At 41.6% G+C, this 20,428-nt stretch overlaps 1 protein-coding gene across 1 annotated transcript in view; it reads right to left on the reverse strand.

The window, feature by feature from the left end:
* Positions 1-4,387: 4,387 nt before the first annotated feature.
* LOC119408381 (transcription factor COE3) overlaps positions 4,388-20,428 on the reverse strand; it is a 36,240-nt gene continuing 20,199 nt past the window's right edge. Inside the window, exons 4-8 of the mRNA XM_037675184.1 lie at positions 14,285-14,350; positions 12,770-12,944; positions 10,820-11,005; positions 6,543-6,632; positions 4,388-4,620 (exon numbers count right to left, since the gene is read on the reverse strand). Of these exons, the coding sequence (XP_037531112.1) occupies positions 4,589-4,620; positions 6,543-6,632; positions 10,820-11,005; positions 12,770-12,944; positions 14,285-14,350 (549 nt within the window). The 3' untranslated portion in view covers positions 4,388-4,588. The remainder of the gene's footprint in view (positions 4,621-6,542; positions 6,633-10,819; positions 11,006-12,769; positions 12,945-14,284; positions 14,351-20,428) is intronic.

A 20,428-nucleotide genomic window follows, 5' to 3' on the forward strand; every position in this document is an offset into this window, starting at 1 on the left:
CTCCTGCCCCAAAACAAACCACATTACAAGATCTATATATCCGTACGGGGCCTTAGGAGAGAAAAACTAAGAAGTGGCTCAACATTATTAAAGATGCGGCCTTTCAAATCGCTAAAGACATGATCCCACTTTCAACTGTTGAGCCAGACGACTGATAAAAATCCTTGACCAAAAATACCAGTTACCCTAGTTGGAATTACTTTGCAAGAAAATACTGCCAAAAATGTAAATGTTCCAGAGACCCCAGCAGTAAGAGAAAATCTGCAAAGTTGCGGCTTTATATTTTTTATTTATACACATTTAAGGTTTTATAAACCCTTTCTACACTCCTACAAACCTTTCCCGCTCTCTTATAAACACTTCAGTATGCTCTTAAACACTTTGGCGATGAAGATGCTATGAATGTTCAGTACGCACAATATAAAAAACTGAGTTAAAAAAAACTGATACAGTGAAGCCGCAAGAAGTGAACTGCGTTATAGTGAGGGACGACTGAAATCTGGCTGCCCTGCTCGCCAACATCTCTCGCTTCTCACTCACCACTGATATGTGGTCCAGAAGGACCGGAGAGCCACACATCACTGTAAGTTTCATTGGAGATTGGAACTTGAAAAGTACCTGTGGTTCTAAGTAGATAAAGAAAAGGATAGTCAGGTTGCGTTATTCCTTTAAACTCTCCCATTATAAAGAGTTTAGAGTATTGAGTATTGGAGCCGATCCTTACTAAAATAAAACTCGAGATAATATTAAACTGACTGTACTTATATAGCTCCTTTCTATCTAATCAAGATCAGCTCTTTACAACACAATCTGTGCTCTCACCTCCACACGCATTCATACTGCACTCTACTACATCTCTACAAAGATAATCTGAATCTGTAGAGACAAATCAGTGCTTTAGATCACATTCATACACCGATGGGGGACACAGCAGAGGCAACGAGGGGTTCAGTGTCTTGCCCAGCAACCCTTCAACATGTGACTGCTGGTGGAATCGAACCCCCAACTCTCCCATTGGAGGACGACTGCTAATGATGTGGAAATAAAACGGTTTGTCCCTCTCAGCTTCTGCTGAAGCAGATTAAACATCAAGACTCCCGACAGCCGATAGCTTCAAGCCAAATGTAATCTTTATTAGACTGTTTCTGTACAAAAAGCACTGGATCACAGGAAAAAACAAACTGAAAACAAAACGACATGCATCTATTTACAGCATGGCCAGAGACGGAAAACAAAAAATCTCCGGGGGTGTCCTGTCCCCCCCATCCCTCCCTGTTTCTTTTATTAAGACATTAATTAAACATTGTGCTTTGATATACTTTGATATAGTTCATATTTCACAAAGATGCTGCGCCTCTGCCCTCGTTCACATTAAAGTAAAACATCCAAAAAGTAAAACTGTCGAGTTTTAAAATTTCAACCCAAAACCATGAAGCTGAGAGTTTTTACAACAGTGATTAAAAAATAAAAATGAAAATGCATCAGTCAGGTCAGAGGAGACGGATGTTGAAGTAAGACTCTTCGTGCCTGAGTTTATTTAACTAAAACACATCTTTTTTTTTCTTCTCACAATCGTCAACAATGTGAAGGTTTCTAACAAACATTTCAGACTCGCCCTGGGGTTTGTTTTTCTGCTCCCGACTCCTTCAACTCAAACTTCACGGCTCACCAACTGTAACGTGTGGATGTAAATGTGTCCTAAGTACCAATTCAGAGAAACTCAGTGACAATTTGAGTATTTTCACATTTTTATTCAGCTGTTAGTGCATGCTCATCTGCGAGGCATTTATTCCTCCTCCTTTTAATAAAACAATCCCTGTCAATGGTCAGACTCTGCTGATGTCATATGGCATGCAGCCAATCAGGCGTGACAGATTTTACCATCAGATTATTAAAAGGTTTGGGTACCATCTGTTGGTTCAGTAGACTAAACTGTTTGGTCTGCACCCCCCTTTATATGATCTAATGGTACAATCCACTGGTTTTGGGAAATATTAAGTAGTTGGTGTTGATATGATCTACAGAAATCAAATTTATTCTTAAAATATGAAAGCTGAATGCATATGTAGCTTCATTTGTTACAAAAACATAAAACCAGTGGTCATAAAATGACAAAACAATCAAATTATTACTTGTACTTTGTGCAATTGTGTATTTTAACCAAAAAGAAATCTGGAGTAGCAGAGAAGTATGTTAGACTGGTACAGGACATGTATGAGGACAGCAGGACAGTGGTGAGATGTGCTGTAGGAGTGACAGATGGCTTCAAGGTGGAGGTGGGAGTGCATCAAGGATCTGCTCTGAGCCCCTTCTTGTTTGCTCTGGTGATGGACCGACTAACAGATGAGGTCAGGCAGGAATCTCCGTGGACTATGATGTTTGCAGATGACATTGTGATCTGTGGTGCGAACAGGGAACAGGTGGAAGAGAACTTGGAGAGGTGGAGGTATGCACTTGAAAGAAGAGGAATGAAAGGCAGCCATAGTAAGTTAGAGAAGCCAGACTGAGATGGTTTGGACTTGTCCAGAGGAGGGACAGTGGGTATATTGGTAGAAGGATGTTAGAAATGAGGAGATATATGGTTGCAGTTAGAGAGGACATGGAGGTTTGAGTGAGGAGAGAGGATGCAGAGGACAGAGTGAGATGGAGGAGGAAGAAGAAACTTCTGTGCTTTTCAAAATATTTTTGCCTAAAAATACACTAAAACGTTTCAATTCCTTGTAAAACATTGTTTTCTCTGAAATATACCTCGGACACCTGGCTCCGTTTTTAGTTGTTTGGCTGCTTTTCTGCTTGTTTTAGCTTCTTCAACAAATTTCAGCTGTCATTCAGCTCTCAGCATGGCATCGATTTCTGTTTATTATCGTTTATATTTTGTGGGCTGGAACGTTTAAGTTATAATCCGTGGCACCTGATTGGCTGCGTGCAGCATGACATGAGCGCACTGACTAATGCCAGGTTCTGTTTGGTTAGAGGAACCGGTCTGTTCACGCCAACGTCGGAGCGGAACAATTAAAGAAACGTTTTTCAACTGGAAGAACAAAAACGTCGTCAGTGGAGGTTTTTAAAAAAAAAAAAAAATCTGCTGCTGTTTGTATAAAAGTTTCACACAAACAAAACTCGAGAAAACAAACTGACTGATTGGTGCGTAGAAGCTTTACTTTTTTCTTTTCTCTTATTTAGTGCCCCAACAAAAGTAGTGCATTAGGAAATAAGATTGATTATACGTTTCACAATAATACACAAAGGACAAGAAGAACCAGGAGAAACACAAACAATGTTTACAAAAAGTTAAATATCAGAAAAGCAGTTTTATACAAAAGTGATGAAAGCCTCGTTTTACGTCCTGCTTCCAAGGAATGGGCGACCACGTTGATCGTTACAGATTTTTTTGTTTTTACAAATAAAAAAGGAAGAAAAAAAAAGTTGATTCCTCTCAGTTTCCCCACTCTTTTTACAATATCTAAAAGGTTTTAAGACATCAAATGTGTTTACATATATATCTGAGACTATCATTCAGGCCTAAATCACAGGAGGAACTCCCCAAAACGGACTTTATAAATACAAAATGAGCACAATCAGAAATCATCTGGTACCTTAACGTGATTAAAACTCTTTCTGCTTCAGATCTACCACACCTGCAGAACAGAACCAGAACCCTTGTTCTGGAACCAAAAGAAACAAAGAGAGAAAACTGACTTTATACAGAAAACGTTAGTGGAACATTTACTCGCCGGTCCTCGGCGGAAGGACGAGACACACAAACATCGTTAAACGTTACGGTACAGAAAGGTTTAAAAACTCCAGTCCACGGAGGTTTAGGGGACAGTCCTGGTCTGACTCTGGATCCCGTCTGACGGGTTTTCTTCCAGATTTGATTAAAAAACGAGGAGTTTGAAGACGTTTTCCTGGTTCCTGGACTCCGTTGGACTCGACCCACTGAGAGCTTCGGTTCCTGCGGGAACCATTCAGATCCATGGCAGAAAAAAAACGGAGAGCGAGCTGAAAGACGTGGACCGTGACCAAAACTGGAGAACAGACAAACTCAGCGTGGACAAAACTGCCTTTTAACAAATTGGAAACACAAAGCGTGTTTTCTCAACGTTTAACATCAAATCTTCGCAGCTCAAAAGTGTTTTAACTTTAAGGAAGTTTTTATTTTTTCAGATTTAACGTTTTTCTTTAAAAAACAATAATTTAGTTACAGTTCGGTGTCGACGTTTGAAAGCACCTCCTTCAGCTCCGCGAGGATTTTCGGACAAGTTATTTTAGAGACTTCGCGTCTTGGAGGTGAACCGAAGCTCCCGGTGGACCGCTTCTCATCTCACGGTGGTTCGGACCGACCCGAGACCGGTTCAGTTCTGTTTGACGTTGCAGATGAGCCGAACCAGCTGCAGCTGCCGTCCACAGGTTTCGCTGTCAAAGGTTTGCTCGACCTGCAGCTGCCAGCAGGGGGCGCAGGACGCCATCGGCTGCTGGCAGGAGAGAGGACGGTTCTGGTCCAGATGGGCGGTTGGTGTGGGGTGTGCTTCAGGTTGGAGGAGGTCAGGGAGGGGGAGTTCTGTCAGGATGTTTCTGAGGGTCGTCCTCACATGGGGGGCACGATGAGTCCGGCCATGGCTGAAACAGAAGACAGAAATATTTCTGATATTAAGTCGAGCAAAACCCGAACCCGGTTCAGTTTAAAGACAAAACTGATTTATTAACAAACAAAAGGCTTAAATTATCCATAAAGTCTGTTTGGTTTTAGTTTAAAGTTTGGTTTTAAACCTTTATTTCCTGCTCGATTATAAAACTAAGTGTTTAGTTTGTAATGTGTTTAGTTGTGTAGTTAGTTTTTCTTACTGCTAAATAAATTAAGTTCCATGTTTATTTAATATTCAGCAAACTTTAAAATGACATTTTTAGCAGGTTTAGCTGTGAAAATGTCAGTTTCCTGATGATCGACAGGTTATTTATTAACCTTTATTTAACCAGGCAAACAACACTGAGATCTCAGATCTCTTTTGCGAGGGAGGTCTGGGCCTGAAGGCAGCCCAACATGCATGTTTTTGTTCTGTGGGAGGAAACTGGAGTACCCGGAGAAAGCCCACACATGCACGAGAAGAACATGCAAACTCCACCCAGAAAGACCCCAGGTCCAACCGGGGATTGAACCCAAGACCTTCTTGCTGTGAGGCAACAGTGCTAACCACTGAGCTATCGTGTTAAATTTAGGTTAAAGGTTAAATTTTACTGTGAAAAAAACTTTTTAACTTTCCTGAAATAAAACCAAATTAGTACCAATGTTTAGAATTTAATTGTTTTTTAAACAGATAAATGAATTTTGTTTGTTTAAACTCCAGATCAGAGAAATAAATAAAAAATTATTTTATAAAAATGTTCTGAGCTTATTTCAAGTCGCATAAAATCGAACTCATCTCATGAAAAATCAGCTAAGAAACTTCATAAATAGTGATTTTTGCTTTAATAAAAAACTGTTGATGGTTCTGGTTCTGGGAACAGACTCTGTAGAACTGTGGTTTATAGATGTTTTAAATTAAAATATAAAAACTTGAGCCTTGGACTTCAGTGAAGCGTGAGCTTCTTTAGTGATTTGTAGATGTGTTGTTGAACATCTTATTTTTCTTGTAGTTTGATATTTTTTACTTTTGATTTCCTTTAATGACTTTACTGCTACAAATTATAGTTAAAAAACAAAACAAATTTATGAATATGTTCATTTTAAAATTTATTAAGATCTATATAGAATTAAAAAAATGCAACAAGTACAGAGTTCCTTAACATTTAACGTAAACAATAAATGGCTGTTTCTCGTTGGCTCTTCTGGGGCTTTTATTATTATTTTGTTGTTGTTGTAGTAGTTCCCAAACTTTTTAGCTTCTAACCCCAAAAAATGATGAAAAATTAAACACAAATTTTGGTAATCACTCCGATAAACAAAGGAATAAAGACAAACAAATCATTTTATTGTATTTATTATCATTGTGTTTAAATGAAAATGATATCTGTAGATTATCTAAAGACCCTCACTGGTGTTTCATGACCCACAGTGGGGTCCTAACCCCAACCTTAGAAACCACTGACTTATTGTGGCATTAACTGACTTCCATAAAGTTATCTGCAACGTTTACAATATAAAAAAATAAAAGTGGCACCGGATTGACCTCCGTCCCTCTGAGTATCTGCTCTGATCTAAATGTACTTAATAAAATTTTGACATGTTTTGGTGGTAATATCTATATATATATATATATATATATATATATATATATATATATATATATATATATAAACATTAAATATAATTTTATAGGTGATTACTCATCTAATAACGTTATTAATATTTACTGTTTGTAAAATAAAACCTGTCAAAACAAATTAAAACGAGTTAAACGCCTGTAAGAAGCTGTTTGAGCTAAAAGTTATGGATCAACTTTGACCTCTGATCAGTTTAATCCGTCCAGCTGAGGACAGGAGGACTGCAGGGGGACGAGGGTGCTGACAGGTGGGAGGAACAGGAGGGGGGGTGGGATGCTCACCCTGGAGGTTGCTGCCATTGGTGGTGGTGCAGGTGGGGGGCGGGGAGGTCTGTGGCCGCACGACGGGGGCGAAGGCGCTCTTCTGTTTGACTGCAGAGACCATATGGACAGGAGAGAATGAATCTTTGGAGAGGAGGAAGAGGAGGAGGTGAGGAAGGCTGACGGACAGGCGACGGGCGGAGATGAGGTGAGTCATGCAGGTGAGGGAGAGGGTGTGGGGGGAGGATGAAGAGGAAGAGGAGGATCGGGCCGAGTTCTGGAGGAACAAAACATGCTCCAAGAACAAACACATCCGGCAAAGTTGATCCATAACTTAAAGGACTGAAACAAACCGACCAGAACCAGAACTGCTCCGGACTCACACTGCACAGGTGTGTGTGTGTGTGTGTGTGTGTGCGTGTGCGTGTGTGTGTGTGTGTGTGTGTGCAGGTGTTCATCAGGTATAAACTGTTCCTGCGGTTTAGAAAACAAGAAAAACATCTTTTGACCTCATCTTTTTTATTTTAGTTTTTTTCTGCTTAAAGGAACTTCTGAAGATTTTCAGAACGCGACACTTTAAGAACCGCACATCTGGGTCTGACTGCAAGCAGGAAGAAGCTTCACTCGACCCGTTTGACCCCCGAGTCAAACATGACAACTGTTGGCCCGATTCAACCATAAAACCCGAAGAGACGAGAAGTTTACAGTAAAATTATTAATCCTGGAACGGTTCCCCGAAGAACCGGATTTGGATCTGTGCACAACATCCCGATGGTTTTTCTGCGCACGTTGCAACAAAACACTGTAATGTCCACAGGGTGCCACTAGGAGGCAATACCGTATGAATACAGCAACAGAACATTGTGTTCTCGGCTAAACGTTCTACCAGAACCCGTTTTTGTTCTCCTTTGATCTTTATAATCTCCCCTCAGTTTGTAACCATTTCAGCTCCAGATCAAAGTTTACCAAAGAAAAATAAATAAATAAATAACAGCTCTGGTGTTGTTCTGGTTTCTAAAGCACAAACTGACCGTGAGCCGGCGTGAAACAGGACAAACTTTCTGAAAAGTTCTGTTTCCTGTCCACACAGAGACACCGAACGCGAGTTTTAAAAACTCGTCTGAATGAGGCTAGAAGATTTTCTCCCGTCTTAAATGGTTTTATAAACCTCTACATGCCAGTTTTGTGTAATCACTTATTACAGCAGCAGTTAGCTGTAGCACTTCCAGGTGTCCAAGAATCACATCTGGCAGGAATTTTTTCATGTTTCTGCTGAAATAAACCGTGCAATGAAAAAGTACAGAGTTCACGATGGCCACCAAGAAATGTTTTAGCCTGGACGACATAATCCACTGGACGACATAATCCACTTCCACCCAGGTTCTGCTCAGACCAGCATTTAGCTCATCAGTCCGAACAGAAACAAATCGTTTTTCCAAAATTAGCTTGTTCAAAGAGCAACCTTCAACAGGTAGGATATTCATTATTCATAACTTCCAAATGAATCCCGGATCTGTGTAATTGATGGAAAATTCTCCAGAACTTTGCAGCAGTCGGGTTGTCATGGAAACGGAGATGCTCTGTTAAGATAGGGTGAGTCCGTGCTGATTAAAGTCACGTGGCGTTAAAACGTTTTGCACGTTTGGTTTATCGATTTAAACATGTTGCAGGAACTTTTCTCTTTCTTCCTGGTTTTTAATCCAACGTGAACGGGGTTAGATTGGCAGCCCGTCCACACTACTCCAGATTATCTTTTTAAAAAACTGCTGCTTTATGAACAGATCTTTAAAGACTGGGTGGATCCCCAGGGACTCGCGCTACAAATGCTTTCAAACAATGCCGCCGTTTTTATCTTTTCATTCTGATTGAGAGTGAAACTCTGAACTAGATCGAAGTTCTTGGAGAATTGTTTGCTCAGTAAAGAAAGTCACTAAATGATGCCACTCCTAATTAACAAATGTGCACGTACGCTGTGTGGGAGAGAAAGTGAGTAAAAAAACAGCAGGAACGGACAGAAGAAAGTTAACTTGTAGTTCTGATGTCACACTTCCAACCCTCTATTATCCGGGTTAAGATGACTCAGAGGAGACAGAGTTATTTTAGTGCAGTGATTTATTTTAGAAAAAGAAATTTTCACTTTTACAGCCAGGGTGGGATAAGCCCGTGGCGGCTTCACTTGATTTATTAGCAGTCTGGCTGCAGAGGGGTGAACATCTCCTGCTCCAACTGCAGCTGCTCATTGAGAGGAGCAAGCACGAAACAAGCTTTCACCTCAGAGTCTCAAAAAGCTCCAGCAGCACCAGAAAAAGTCACAAGATTTGTTGCTTTTCTGATAAAGAGCTGCCTTCGCTGAGAGTAGAACGTTCTTTCTCTGTATTTTGATGTAATTAATGTGTGTATCTGTGTTTTTAAGAACATAGAAACAGAAAAAAAAACATCTATCTGGAGCCAAAGACTCGAACAGGAATAACAAACTACGTTAAATCTGGAAGTGAACCCAGACTTCTGCAGCGATGAACCAAACCTTCAGCTCCGCCTGAGTGTGTCGCGCTCTGATGTAAAAACACTGAAAGTTTCTGCGTTTCTGTAAATGATTGAAGAAAAGCGTCTGAAAATGGGAGTGTGTAAAATGAAATGTGATTTATCGCTTCATGCCAACAGCCATCAGTGCGTCCTGAATCGCTGCTCCTCTCTCCTCACATTTCCTCCTCCTTAGCTCCTTCTTGTTTTTCTGATATTAATGGATTTGGCCCAAAGCGTGAATGCATGAAAGGATGCGGTGAGGATGTTAGTGGGGTTAGTGGAGGAGGTGGTAAACGGACAGGAGGACAGTTAGGAGGGGGAGAGGTGAACAATGCATGGGGGTGTTCATTCCACACACACACACACACACACACCGTACAGGAAACTGTAGCTCAGCCAGGCGTTGTTTGGTCGCCGGGGATGGCAGCATCACCTGGCACGGAGACGCAGTTTGAGCTTCTAAACGAGTCTCTCTGAGACTTGCTGAGCTCTTTGAAACTGAAGCCAAAACAATGGAGCGCTCCCAGTGCGGGGAGTGGGGGTTGGGGTGGGGTGTTTTCAGACTTCACCGCTCTCCAAAAACACACCTGCGCCTGTCGAGCTACAGCTCCGACTGCAGGCATGTTCATCACTTTCTGTTGCAAGAGGAAGGCCCTGCTTCCACCTGCCGGAGCTTCTCTTCCAACAAACACATCTGACATTTCAGCTTCACCCAGGAACTCCAAACGCGTTCTGGATGTTGGTTACATGAGCTTAGTTCAGTAACCACAGTCATTTCACACACAGACACTTCCTCAGAGCTCAAAGTTACACTTCAACTCAGGAAATTAACTGAAAGCACAAACTTCTGTGGGGTTAACCAACAACAGAGCTGCTGCTGGTTATTTCAGCCATACTGAAGTGGGAGAACTCTGTAGAAGTATCTTACCTGGTGCAGATAGCTGTTTGCACAAGCTTCTACAAACAATGTTAATTCAGACCCTCAGAGTGTGTGTGTGTGTGTGTGTCAGTGTTTACACAAATGAGAAACTAAAATAACCATTGATGGCGAGATTTGTGGCAGCCATCTTGCTAGGTGCTACATGTACTGTTCGATTTACATGTGAAAACCACACAAGTTAAAAACTTGTGCGTGCTGTATATCTTCTTATTAATCCAAAAACATTTGAAAATAGTCTTATTTTCCCCAAACATTAATTTTTTATCTTGTGAAAGCAGAAGATGGTTATTCAGTAATGAGCTTCCCAACAAGCCTGGTTCAAATGTGGGAAATACCAAATTATTCTAACAGAATAGAACTGGTCTTTAGGTATTTTATATGTTTACTCAGTCTAACCAAAGTTAATTACACTTAGACCAATAACTTTTACAGTGCAGTATAACACACAGTGGGTTAATGTAACATATCATTAACATGAATTGCCCTTTTTTTAGATTGTTATTGTTTGATTAACTTGGGTCACAGCTGTGTTCAGACTAGCCATTAGCTCATGAGTCCTGTCACATAAACTATTTATCCAAACTGAGGTCTTTTAAAGCGCTATCTACAACAGGTGAGATATTGTTTAAAACTTCACAGAAACCCGCCTCAGTGGCTGAAATATTCCTTTAAATTAAATTTTTTTTAGGTTTAAAGTCAGACGTGCGTTTGAGTTTCAGGTGAGTTTTTCCCACACCTGTTTCCTCCCAGATGTAAAGTGTGTTTTTACTCTCTGAGCAGGTTTCCTTCTCCTACATAAAAGTAAAAAAAACCTAAAATCTCTCCATAAACTCACTTGCGTAAGCAGAGTTAGCGGCGGAGCCGTTGAGGAAGCTGGGGGAGCCGGGCACGCCCAGGTTGGTCATCCCCGCCGCTCCGTACCCGTTCATCGTGGACGTGATGGTGTTGTAGTTGGACTGCTGAGGCGTGGAGCTTGGCACGTAGCCGCGAGGAGACACGCTGTTTGAGTTACGGGAATAACCTGAAAGGACGGGAGAAAATTAATTCACCGTCTCAAGATCAAAACAAAACAATCGTCTTAAAATGGTTGTTTTACTGAAAGACATCAGGAAAAACAAATGTTTAGTTGTTTCAGCGCAGCTACATCATCCTTCAGCTTTTATAAAACCCACTATGACACAACCAGACTCTTATTTTGAAGAGTATGAGCTTTATTTTAAATCCTCTTCCTGTTAATTCTTCATGTTTTTCACTTGATTAAACTAAATTCAGTTGTCATCTATGGGGAAATTTTTGAATTGAATTTTATTTATGATAAGATAGTACTTCATTGATCCCGCAGGAAATTGTTGTGCCAGAGTTTCAGTACAAAGGAACTTGTCGTATGTTGCACATTTTACCAAAGTCAAAACTCACTGTTCCTGATCAAACTACACAAATTTATTTATACTTTTAATATGTGGAATGCGAGACAAAAATCCTGTCAGAAATGAGAGTCTTGTAATAATGTAAAAACAAAATGACATAAAAACCAATAGTTTTACAGACGTTCCACAGCTGGATTTGTTCTGTATGAAACCAAACAGATCCCCAGTGATTTCACTTTGATTTACTGAGAGCTTTTACTTTGATAGTTTATTTCCTGTGTCTTCCTTTCATTGGCTCCGCCTCTTTCTTGTGTCTGTGTTGACAACAATCTCTGGAGCCTCAACGGTGACATCATCACCTTCCTGTCTCCTCGACACTCTGCCTGACCTCTGACCCCTCCGGAGTTCCCACCGACCCCGGGCCGAGCCTGCTGAGCCAGTCCAAAGTCCTGTTCCCAGTTTGGGTAATTCCCAGCAGGAGCAGCTGCCGATGGGAAACACATGTGGCTCTTTAACGCCCGACTGTTTGCGGTGGCGGTGTGGGAAGCTGATCCGATCCAGATCACTTCCTCTCATCGGCTGACACCTGAACCAGAAACACGTGTCGCTGCTGATCAGCTGACGGACGGGTCAGCAGCACCAACCGGACCACATCCACTGATCTGAGAGAGCAGCTTCACTTTATCGCCCCGTATGTCTCGTATTATCGTGTCAACCTCAGTCAGAACATCTGAACGGGTTTCAGGTTCTGGTTGTCAGTGATCTGTGAAAAGTCGGTAAAACCCTCGTGAAACTGTCGGTCCTGCATTTGGTGTTTCCTCATAATGTCAATAACTCTGAGAAACAGTTTGTTCTGGACTGTTTTTTTTATATATATATTTGAACATTTAAATATCTTTTGCACACAGGTGGGTCATTTTTCTGTAAATCCTCTGAAGCCAATTCAGATTTACACTCAGACTTATTGAGCAGCAGAAACGGGAAGTTCTGAAACTCCTGATGAATGAACTGAGGAGGGTTGAGCTGGTCCCGTGTAGTCCCATTAATCAGCTGCGTCCGTTAGAACCCGGGCTCCTATTCGTGCTTTAATCACGGAGGATAATTGCGACGGCACTCGGAGCTGGAGGGGGAGACTGTAAAAACAGAGGTATGGATCCTTGGTTCCCATGACCTCATGGATTCCTGCAAGGTGTTCGCTGTCGGGCCGATGGGAGAACCAGATGAGGGGTGGAGGGGGAGGTACGGGGTGTTTTGTGGAGGAAAAGCAGCTCCAGCTTCTTGTCGAAGGGCCTTCACAAACTGCAGGTTTTTCTAGGCGTTGCTGATTGCTCAGAACTCATGAACCCAACCCAGGAACCCAGGTTCTGGTTCCCCTCAGTCCTCCCTGAGACGAACAGAACCCCAGCTGCGGTTCTCACCCTGGTCGGCCTGCGAGGCCTCGGAGATGTTGACGGCGAGCTGACTGCTGAACGAGTTGACGCCCATCATCCCTGAGTGAGCGGCGGAGCCGGTGAGCGAGGGCAGCTGGTTGTGGCTGCGCGGGACGCTGTAGAGCGCCTCGGTGAGGTCGGCCGCTCGCTTCAGGATGATCTCCTGCAGGAAGGAGAGAAACGACAGTTCAGACGTTCTGCAGGCACCGCCGGACCCCGAGCTAAAGGCTTCGTCACCAACAATCAGTCATCAGAAATCCTACATTGTGTTATTTATGGCGAAGTGTTAATGCAGATTCAGCCGTTTCATACATCAGCTCATTCAGGAGATGATGCTGTTACATCTGTTTCTTGTAACTTTTATAATTTTCAAGATTATTTACTTTTATTTACAAACATTTAGGTAACTTTTTGGGATGCTGATAAATGACAGCTGAAATCTGTGGAAAAAGCTAAAACGAAGTTAAAGGTAAAAGATGCAACTTTCAAGCTGCAAGTTTTATTTATTTATCCAGGTAGTCTCATTGAGTCATGAGAACTCATTTTCAAGAGAGACCTGTTTGGGAGCAGATGATGGGGGTTGAGGGCCTTGCTCAGGGGCCCAGAGTGAGGCGAATGAGGGTGGAGGCAGGTGTGGGTGTTTCACCTTTTCCACCCACAGTTTGATGTTGTCGGTACCGGGAGTTGAACCTGCGACTTTCCAATCACAGGCCCATCTTCTTTAACCTCTGCGCCACCACTCACCATAGTATAGTAGTAGCAAAAGCATAACTAAAGGTAGCTACACGCTAGCAAATAGCAAAATGCTAGCTCAAAGGAAAAGCTTAGGTATACACTAAAAATACACAGATTTATTTAACTCCTTCAAAAATTTAGGTTATCTTGAAATCTTCAGAAGTCTGGCTCTGGTTATGTTTCTTTTGCTACGTTTAGCTTTTATCTAGCCTGTTGCTGCTTCTAATCAGTTTTTTTTAGCTAGCCTCTTGATACTTTCAGGTTTTAGCTAACATTTAGCTACTTTTAGCTTTAACAACTCAGTTTCAACCTCTTCAGCAACACCATAGAAGTTTTCCAACTTGGTTGTTTTATTAGACGCCCATGTTTTTTATTGTTTTCCTTTTTAAATAGACACTAAAAAATAATTATTGTATGGTTGGGTGACCATGTAAGTTTCTGTCTGTTAGCAAAATATCTAATGAACCAGTGAACAGATTTTAATAATCTTAGAAATATGAAACACTTACAACTTATTAACTTTTGTAGTTGAACTTATTGAAGATGGCTGCCAATAAAGTAAACAAAAGGATAGATGTAAATTATAAAATAGTGTGGTAGTAGCCGAGAATCATCCCCATCACTCAGACATATCAATGACGGGCGATATGCATTCCTTCAGGGAACGCTGCATTGTTAATTCAGTTCTGAACCGCGGTAGAATCTTTTCTGTTGGCAGCCTGTGTAACGTACAAACACCTGAACAGGTGTGTCAAGCTGCCGACTCACCTGGTTGTTGTGCGGCATCCCATACAGGGCTTCCACCAGGTCCGCGGCCCGCTTCAACAGCACCTCCTGAAAACGACACAGAGGTCGGGTCAGAAGCGTACGGACTGGATAAAAAATGTGCTCTTGAGTCGGAGGAGCGTCAGGAAGAAGTCTGGATGTTCTGAACCGGCGTTTCAGAAGAAACAGACGATCCCACGAGGCGAGTTTCACCTCTGAGGAACATTTCAGCTCGTTCTAAAGCCTAGAACTCAGCCCGTTCAGGTTGTCTGTGATGAAACGGCCCGAGAGGTTCCAAACAGACAGACGGACGGATGGAGGGATGAACACAGGAGGAGGAAAGTCATTAATACACCAACGAGCCCGAGGCCGTTTTCCCATCATCCCTCAGGACAGGAAACGTCCAACCTCAACGCCTGCAGCACAGCAGGTCGCCATGGCAACCACTGGCAACAACAACAACAAAACCAGATAAACACTGAAAGAAAGGATGCAGAGAAAAGAGGAATAAAAGAAAAAGTAAACAAGGGAATGTGATGAGAAGTTTATTAAAAAATTAAGAGTTAATGTGTGAAGATAAAATAGATCGAAAACATCAAACAGGACCAAAAATTTAAAAGAAAGATTACAGAGAAAATGGAAATAAAATCTTAAAATTACTCCTTGATTAAAGAAACTAATAAAAAATAAAATATCAGCAAAACAGAAATGAATAAATGATGAGAGTAAACTCCAGAGACAGACAAAGAAAGACAAAGAAAGATGTGAAAACAGGAAGTAAGGAGGTGAAGACAGACGGCTGAACCAGAACTCTGAGCAGGATCAGCTGATGGGTCCCAGAGGAGCAGCCGTGAGGAGGTGGAGGCCTCTGCTGGAGCTCCCTGAGGTATTACACCACTGAAGAAGAAACACCAGCTGTTTAAAACCAGAACCCCAGTTCAGACCCGAACCCCGTCTGCAGCTTTTAGGACCTCCTAGTTCAGCTCCATCAACCAACCAGGAACCATCAGACACAGGCGAGATGGTTCTAACACCAGGTGAACAGGCACTGGTAGAGAACCAGTAACAGCCAAGAAGAACAGGCCACGCCCACTTTTTAATGATCCGTTGTAACCCAAAGTCCAAGATTACAGAACTTAATTAAAAAAATGAAAACAGGAAGTTTATTTTTCATAAAAGCCGATTTAAAAAAAATTGAAAGAGTCCGACTTCTGGATCAAAACTAAAAGTTCTGCATTTGGTTCTGTAAACAGAACCTTCATATGAGGTGACACGGAACATCAGGATTGTTAAAATAACTTTCATCAAAGGCTGCAAATGAGAAGTTACAGAAGCAGAACCAGCAGTACAGGGTCTCTGTCAGAACTTTGGATCAGAACCATCAGTTCCTGCTCAAACCTCGTTTATTGTTGGCGTTTAGGTTTGTGGTTTGGTCCAATCAGAAAGTCTCGTGTGACAGCAGAGGACAACTGTTTGCTCTCAGCTGGCAGCCTTCAGTGCGTTCTGATCCGATTGTTTCCCCGCCAACCTCAGGGAGCCGGTCCAACATGTGGACACGGTTCTGAAAGTTCTGAACGACACAGACGGAAACCGGAACCATTTGTTTACATGAAAATCAGCTGATCCCAGCTCAGATTGTTGTGGTGAAACTAGACAAATCTCACAGGAGGAGAGAGGTTCTGATGGTTCCGATCCAGATTCCATCACGAGCTCGGTTCTTTTTAAGGTTCTGTCTGAGCTCTCGGAGCATTAAAACATGTTGGATGTGAAAATAATCACAGACAAAAACAAACGATGCATCATCCCTTCTGCTTCCATCCTTCCTACATAAACTTTACTCGCTTCTTTTCCTCTTCCTGTCCATCTTTCCTTCATTCTTTACCTCCCTCTTTCCATCCTTTCCTCCATCCTTCCTTCAGTTTTTTTGTTTATCTCCTTCCTTGCTTTCTTTCACTAGATCTGACCTTCCCCCCCTTCCTTGTTTTCATTCATTTATTTATTCAATTTTACTCTTTTGTTTTCCAACTTAAACTCATCAACCTCTCAGGTAGAAGTGTGTTTCAGCAGTGAGTCTGGGTTAGTGTGTGTTTCTGTGTGTGTGTTTCTGTGCATGTTTGTGTGTGTGTGTTTCTGTGCATGTGTTTCTGTGTGTGTGTGTGTGTTTGTGTGTGTGTGTTTCTGTGTGTGTGTGTGTGTGTGTTTCTGTGTGTGTGTTTCTCGGGCTTCATTAATCTCCATTAGAAAACAGAAGTTAGTTAATGTCTCCTTCGCTCGGCTGCAGCAGCGAGACGCCACAACTCAGCAGCTGCCCGTCTCTCTCTCACACTCGGCTACGTACACAGAGGAGTACACACTTAAACACACACCTGAAACCTGAAGTGCGCAGACACTACAACCTCACACACACTCCACTTCCTGTGTGTGTGTTGTTGTGTTTTACCTGTGTGTGTGTTCTATTTTCATTAAGTCCTGACAGACACAACAGCCTTCTCACATTAATGACGCCTCCGAGGCCTCACTGCTGCTCAGCCGGTCTGTGAGGAAGTGTGTGTGTGTGTGTGTGTGTGTGTGTGTGTGTGTGTACGTGCGCTCTATGATCTGTGAATCAGTGCCTCAAACAGCTAAAAATATCCAGCTGAAGAAGAGCAGCAGAGCTTCCATGTTCTGCGTTGATCAATATCTCCTATCAGCATGTGAGCGGTTCTGATCCAGCAGCAGGACCAGAACCTGAGAGGACCCACCACAGCGCCACGTGGTTTGAGTCCACATGGAGGAATTAGTTTGTTCACACAGAAAACTGATGTTTTAGTTTGTCTCTGAAGAAGAAGAAGCAGTTTTAAGTCTTAACAACTGATTTACTGGTTTAAGGCTGTAAGGGGCAGGGCCTACAAGTGAGGGGCGGGGCTACATCTGGACGGGTCGCCACTCCATCACAGTACCTCACATAAGGTATGTTTACATGGACATAAGTAATCGGAATAAAAATGCTTCACGTAATCTCACTATTTGGATTATTCTGAGCTTCTTAGTTCATATATCAACATGTTCCTGTTTTTAGTTTTCTACATTCGCCTTATAATTTAGCTGTTTTTGCTACTTTTGTTGCCATCTTATTTTAATTTGTAAAAAAAAAAAAATCTTATGCCTCTTTTATAACTGTCTATTGTTGTCGCTGTTGTCCATTGTTATCATTTTTTGTTGAAATCAGATCTCTCTTGTAAATGAGTTCTCGAGGCTCAATGGGATTAACCTGTCTAAATAAAGGTTGAATGAATATCTTAGATCTTATTACTGTTTTTCTTTTACATTCTATACTTTTGTTGGATGTAACTGGGACCCTGTGTACACAAATTCGTTCCACCTCATGTATCACATGTGATGCGAATGACAATAAAGAACCTTGGATTCTTGATTCAGCTTAATCTGAATGAATTTGTAATCCGAATGATAGGGGTGGTTTATGCCGTTTCATAATCTGAACGGTGTGCATGTAAACACTTAATCTGATCATCTTATTCTGATTGTGGAAAACTGACCTGACTGCGCATGTGTGACCTATGTCAACCTCACGTATTTCCACCTGGCTAGATGCTAATATGTCGGGGAAGTAAAACTGGTCGGTGAGTGACACATTTCTAAAGAGGTGCATTTGAACCATGCGTCGCTTCGCCTGTAGCTCAATCAGGGAGTGCAGTAACGTCTCCATCGTTTTTCAAACCTGGCACGGGTCCATTTTGGATGCTCAGGTTTGATTATGTTCATCCCTGAAGTAGAACTACTACTTCTATGTTTTTTTTAAAGAGAGTTTACCACTAGCTATGTTTACATGTGCAACATTTTTTGACCGGATTGAAATGTTTTCAGATTAAATAATTCAAATGTATTGTTTACATGGGCACAATCTGTTCATGACAAGTGTTTACGTGCAGCGGGCTTTGTTCTGAACAGCAGTACTGACATGCGCAGAGTGGTAAACTCTCCTTTAAAAAAAAAAAACACTGAAGGAGAAGAAGTTCTACTTCTGGGATGAACGTAAACAAACCTGAGCACCCAAATGGACCCGCGACAGGTTTTAATGAGACAATACTGCACTCCCTGACTGAGCTACAGGTGATACAGATCATTTTGAGCTCTTTCAAAGTTTAGTAGAAATATTGTGTCGCTCACCGACCAGTTTTGCTTCCCTGACATGCTAATATTATTAGCATTAGCCAGGCGGAAATGGCAAAGCGCAGTCAGGTCAGTTTTTCACCATCAGATAAAAACAAACAGATCAAGTGTTTACATGCGCACCGTTCGGGTTATGAATCGGCGTAAACCACCCGTTTCGTTCTGATCACAAATGATTTCGGATCACGCTGAATAAAAAGAAAAAACCCGAACAGGGTGTTGACATGACGCGTTTTTATTCCGAACGGCTGTTTGATCCGGTTACTTATGTCCATGTAAACATACTTACTCTGCGCATGTCAGTACTTCTATTCTGAATAAAAGCCTGCTGCATGTAAACGCTCGCCATGATCAGATTGTGCCCATGTAAACGATACATTCGGATTATTTAATCCGAATACATTTCAATCCAATCAAATAATTTTGCACACGTCAACATAGCAACTGACACGCACGAACAGTGTAACCTGCTTGTTTTCAGACTCTTGCAGGAAAGTGGATGGGAGAACGTGTAACCTCCAGCTGGGACTCGAACCCAGAACCGGCCACACACAAACCACCGCTGCACTGTGCAAACTGACAACTCAAACCTGAGCAGCTATAAATAATTTACACCTGAGACTTTCCTCCTCCTTTGTTTTCAGTTCCTGCTACTGGTTCTGGATCAGCTGTTAGAGCTGCTACTTGCTCTGACACACACACACACACACTCTGCAGAGCCACACCCTCCACACACACAAACGCACATTAACACACAGACAGCGCCATCGGATTCCTGTCGGCCCGAGTGCCGGCAATCAGAGCGGCGGGCGCTGAAAGGCCCGACCCGATCGATGCAGTAATGCACCGGCTCCCAGTTATCACCATCATCATCTCTTCTCGCTGACCCACACCTCCGGGGAGGAGGGGGTCTCGGGGTGTTTCCCCTCAGATGGTGGAGATCTATGAGTTCTGGGGGGAGGGGGGGGGGGTTCACAGAGGCTGCTGATTGGATCGTTTTATTTCTGACCAAAACCACAAAAATGATCCAAATATTTACTTCACGACTGAAGAGACGTCAATTTAAAAACATTCAGATGCTTTAGAACTGTAACTATTCACTTTTGTAATTCTGTTTTCATAGACTAATTATACAAAGTTTGATTTTATTTAATTAAAAAGATTTGATGGCTGATAATATATGAATTATTTTTAACTGTTTTATAAGGCTTTACAAGAATTTTTATAAAACAAATGTCTCAATGTGCCTTAAAAGCATCATGAAACAAGAACATTGACATGATTTGTAGTTGAGACAAACTGCTCAAAACTAATATTAAACGGATAAAAAATGGAAAATTTGTAAAATAAAGAGTGATAAAAATAAATTATTTGGGAAATATTAAAACAAAATGTCTGACACATAATGAACAATGATAGTCAAATTTAATATAAATAATAAAGCATAATTTCCAACTAATAATGTATAAAACTCACTGCCTAAACAAACATTTACAAATTGTTGTTAAGTAAAAAGAAATTATTATTACAGTTAATTATATAAAACACAAAAACATGTACTTTAAATTTTCTAAATCTGGTAAAATGTAAAAATATTTGAGCATATGTTAAAATAGACTTTTGACATAAATGTATGTTCAATATAATAATTTCTTAGACGATGCGGAGAAACTGTAGAAAATTTGATCCCAACAGTGAAATGTTTTAAACGTTTGTAATGTGACGGTTTCACGTCTGCATTATTTTCTGCAGCGGTTGGATTCGCCTTCAGTGCTGCAGTGAGGATTGTCAGAATAAAGTACAGCCAGATCAGCTGGGTCAGGAATGAACAACCTTAGGAACACTAGAGGAAATGGAGTGAAATAAAACCTGGTAAATCCACAGAAAATAACTTAAAAAAATCAGTTGGCAGCAGCAGTGAGGCAGAACCACCTGCCTCCTCCTCCTCCTCCTCTTCATCACTGATTAAACTACGAA

This window comes from Nematolebias whitei, chromosome 4, assembly GCF_014905685.2.
Source record: "Nematolebias whitei isolate Nwh7 chromosome 4, NemWhi1, whole genome shotgun sequence".
NCBI lineage: Eukaryota > Metazoa > Chordata > Actinopteri > Cyprinodontiformes > Rivulidae > Nematolebias > Nematolebias whitei.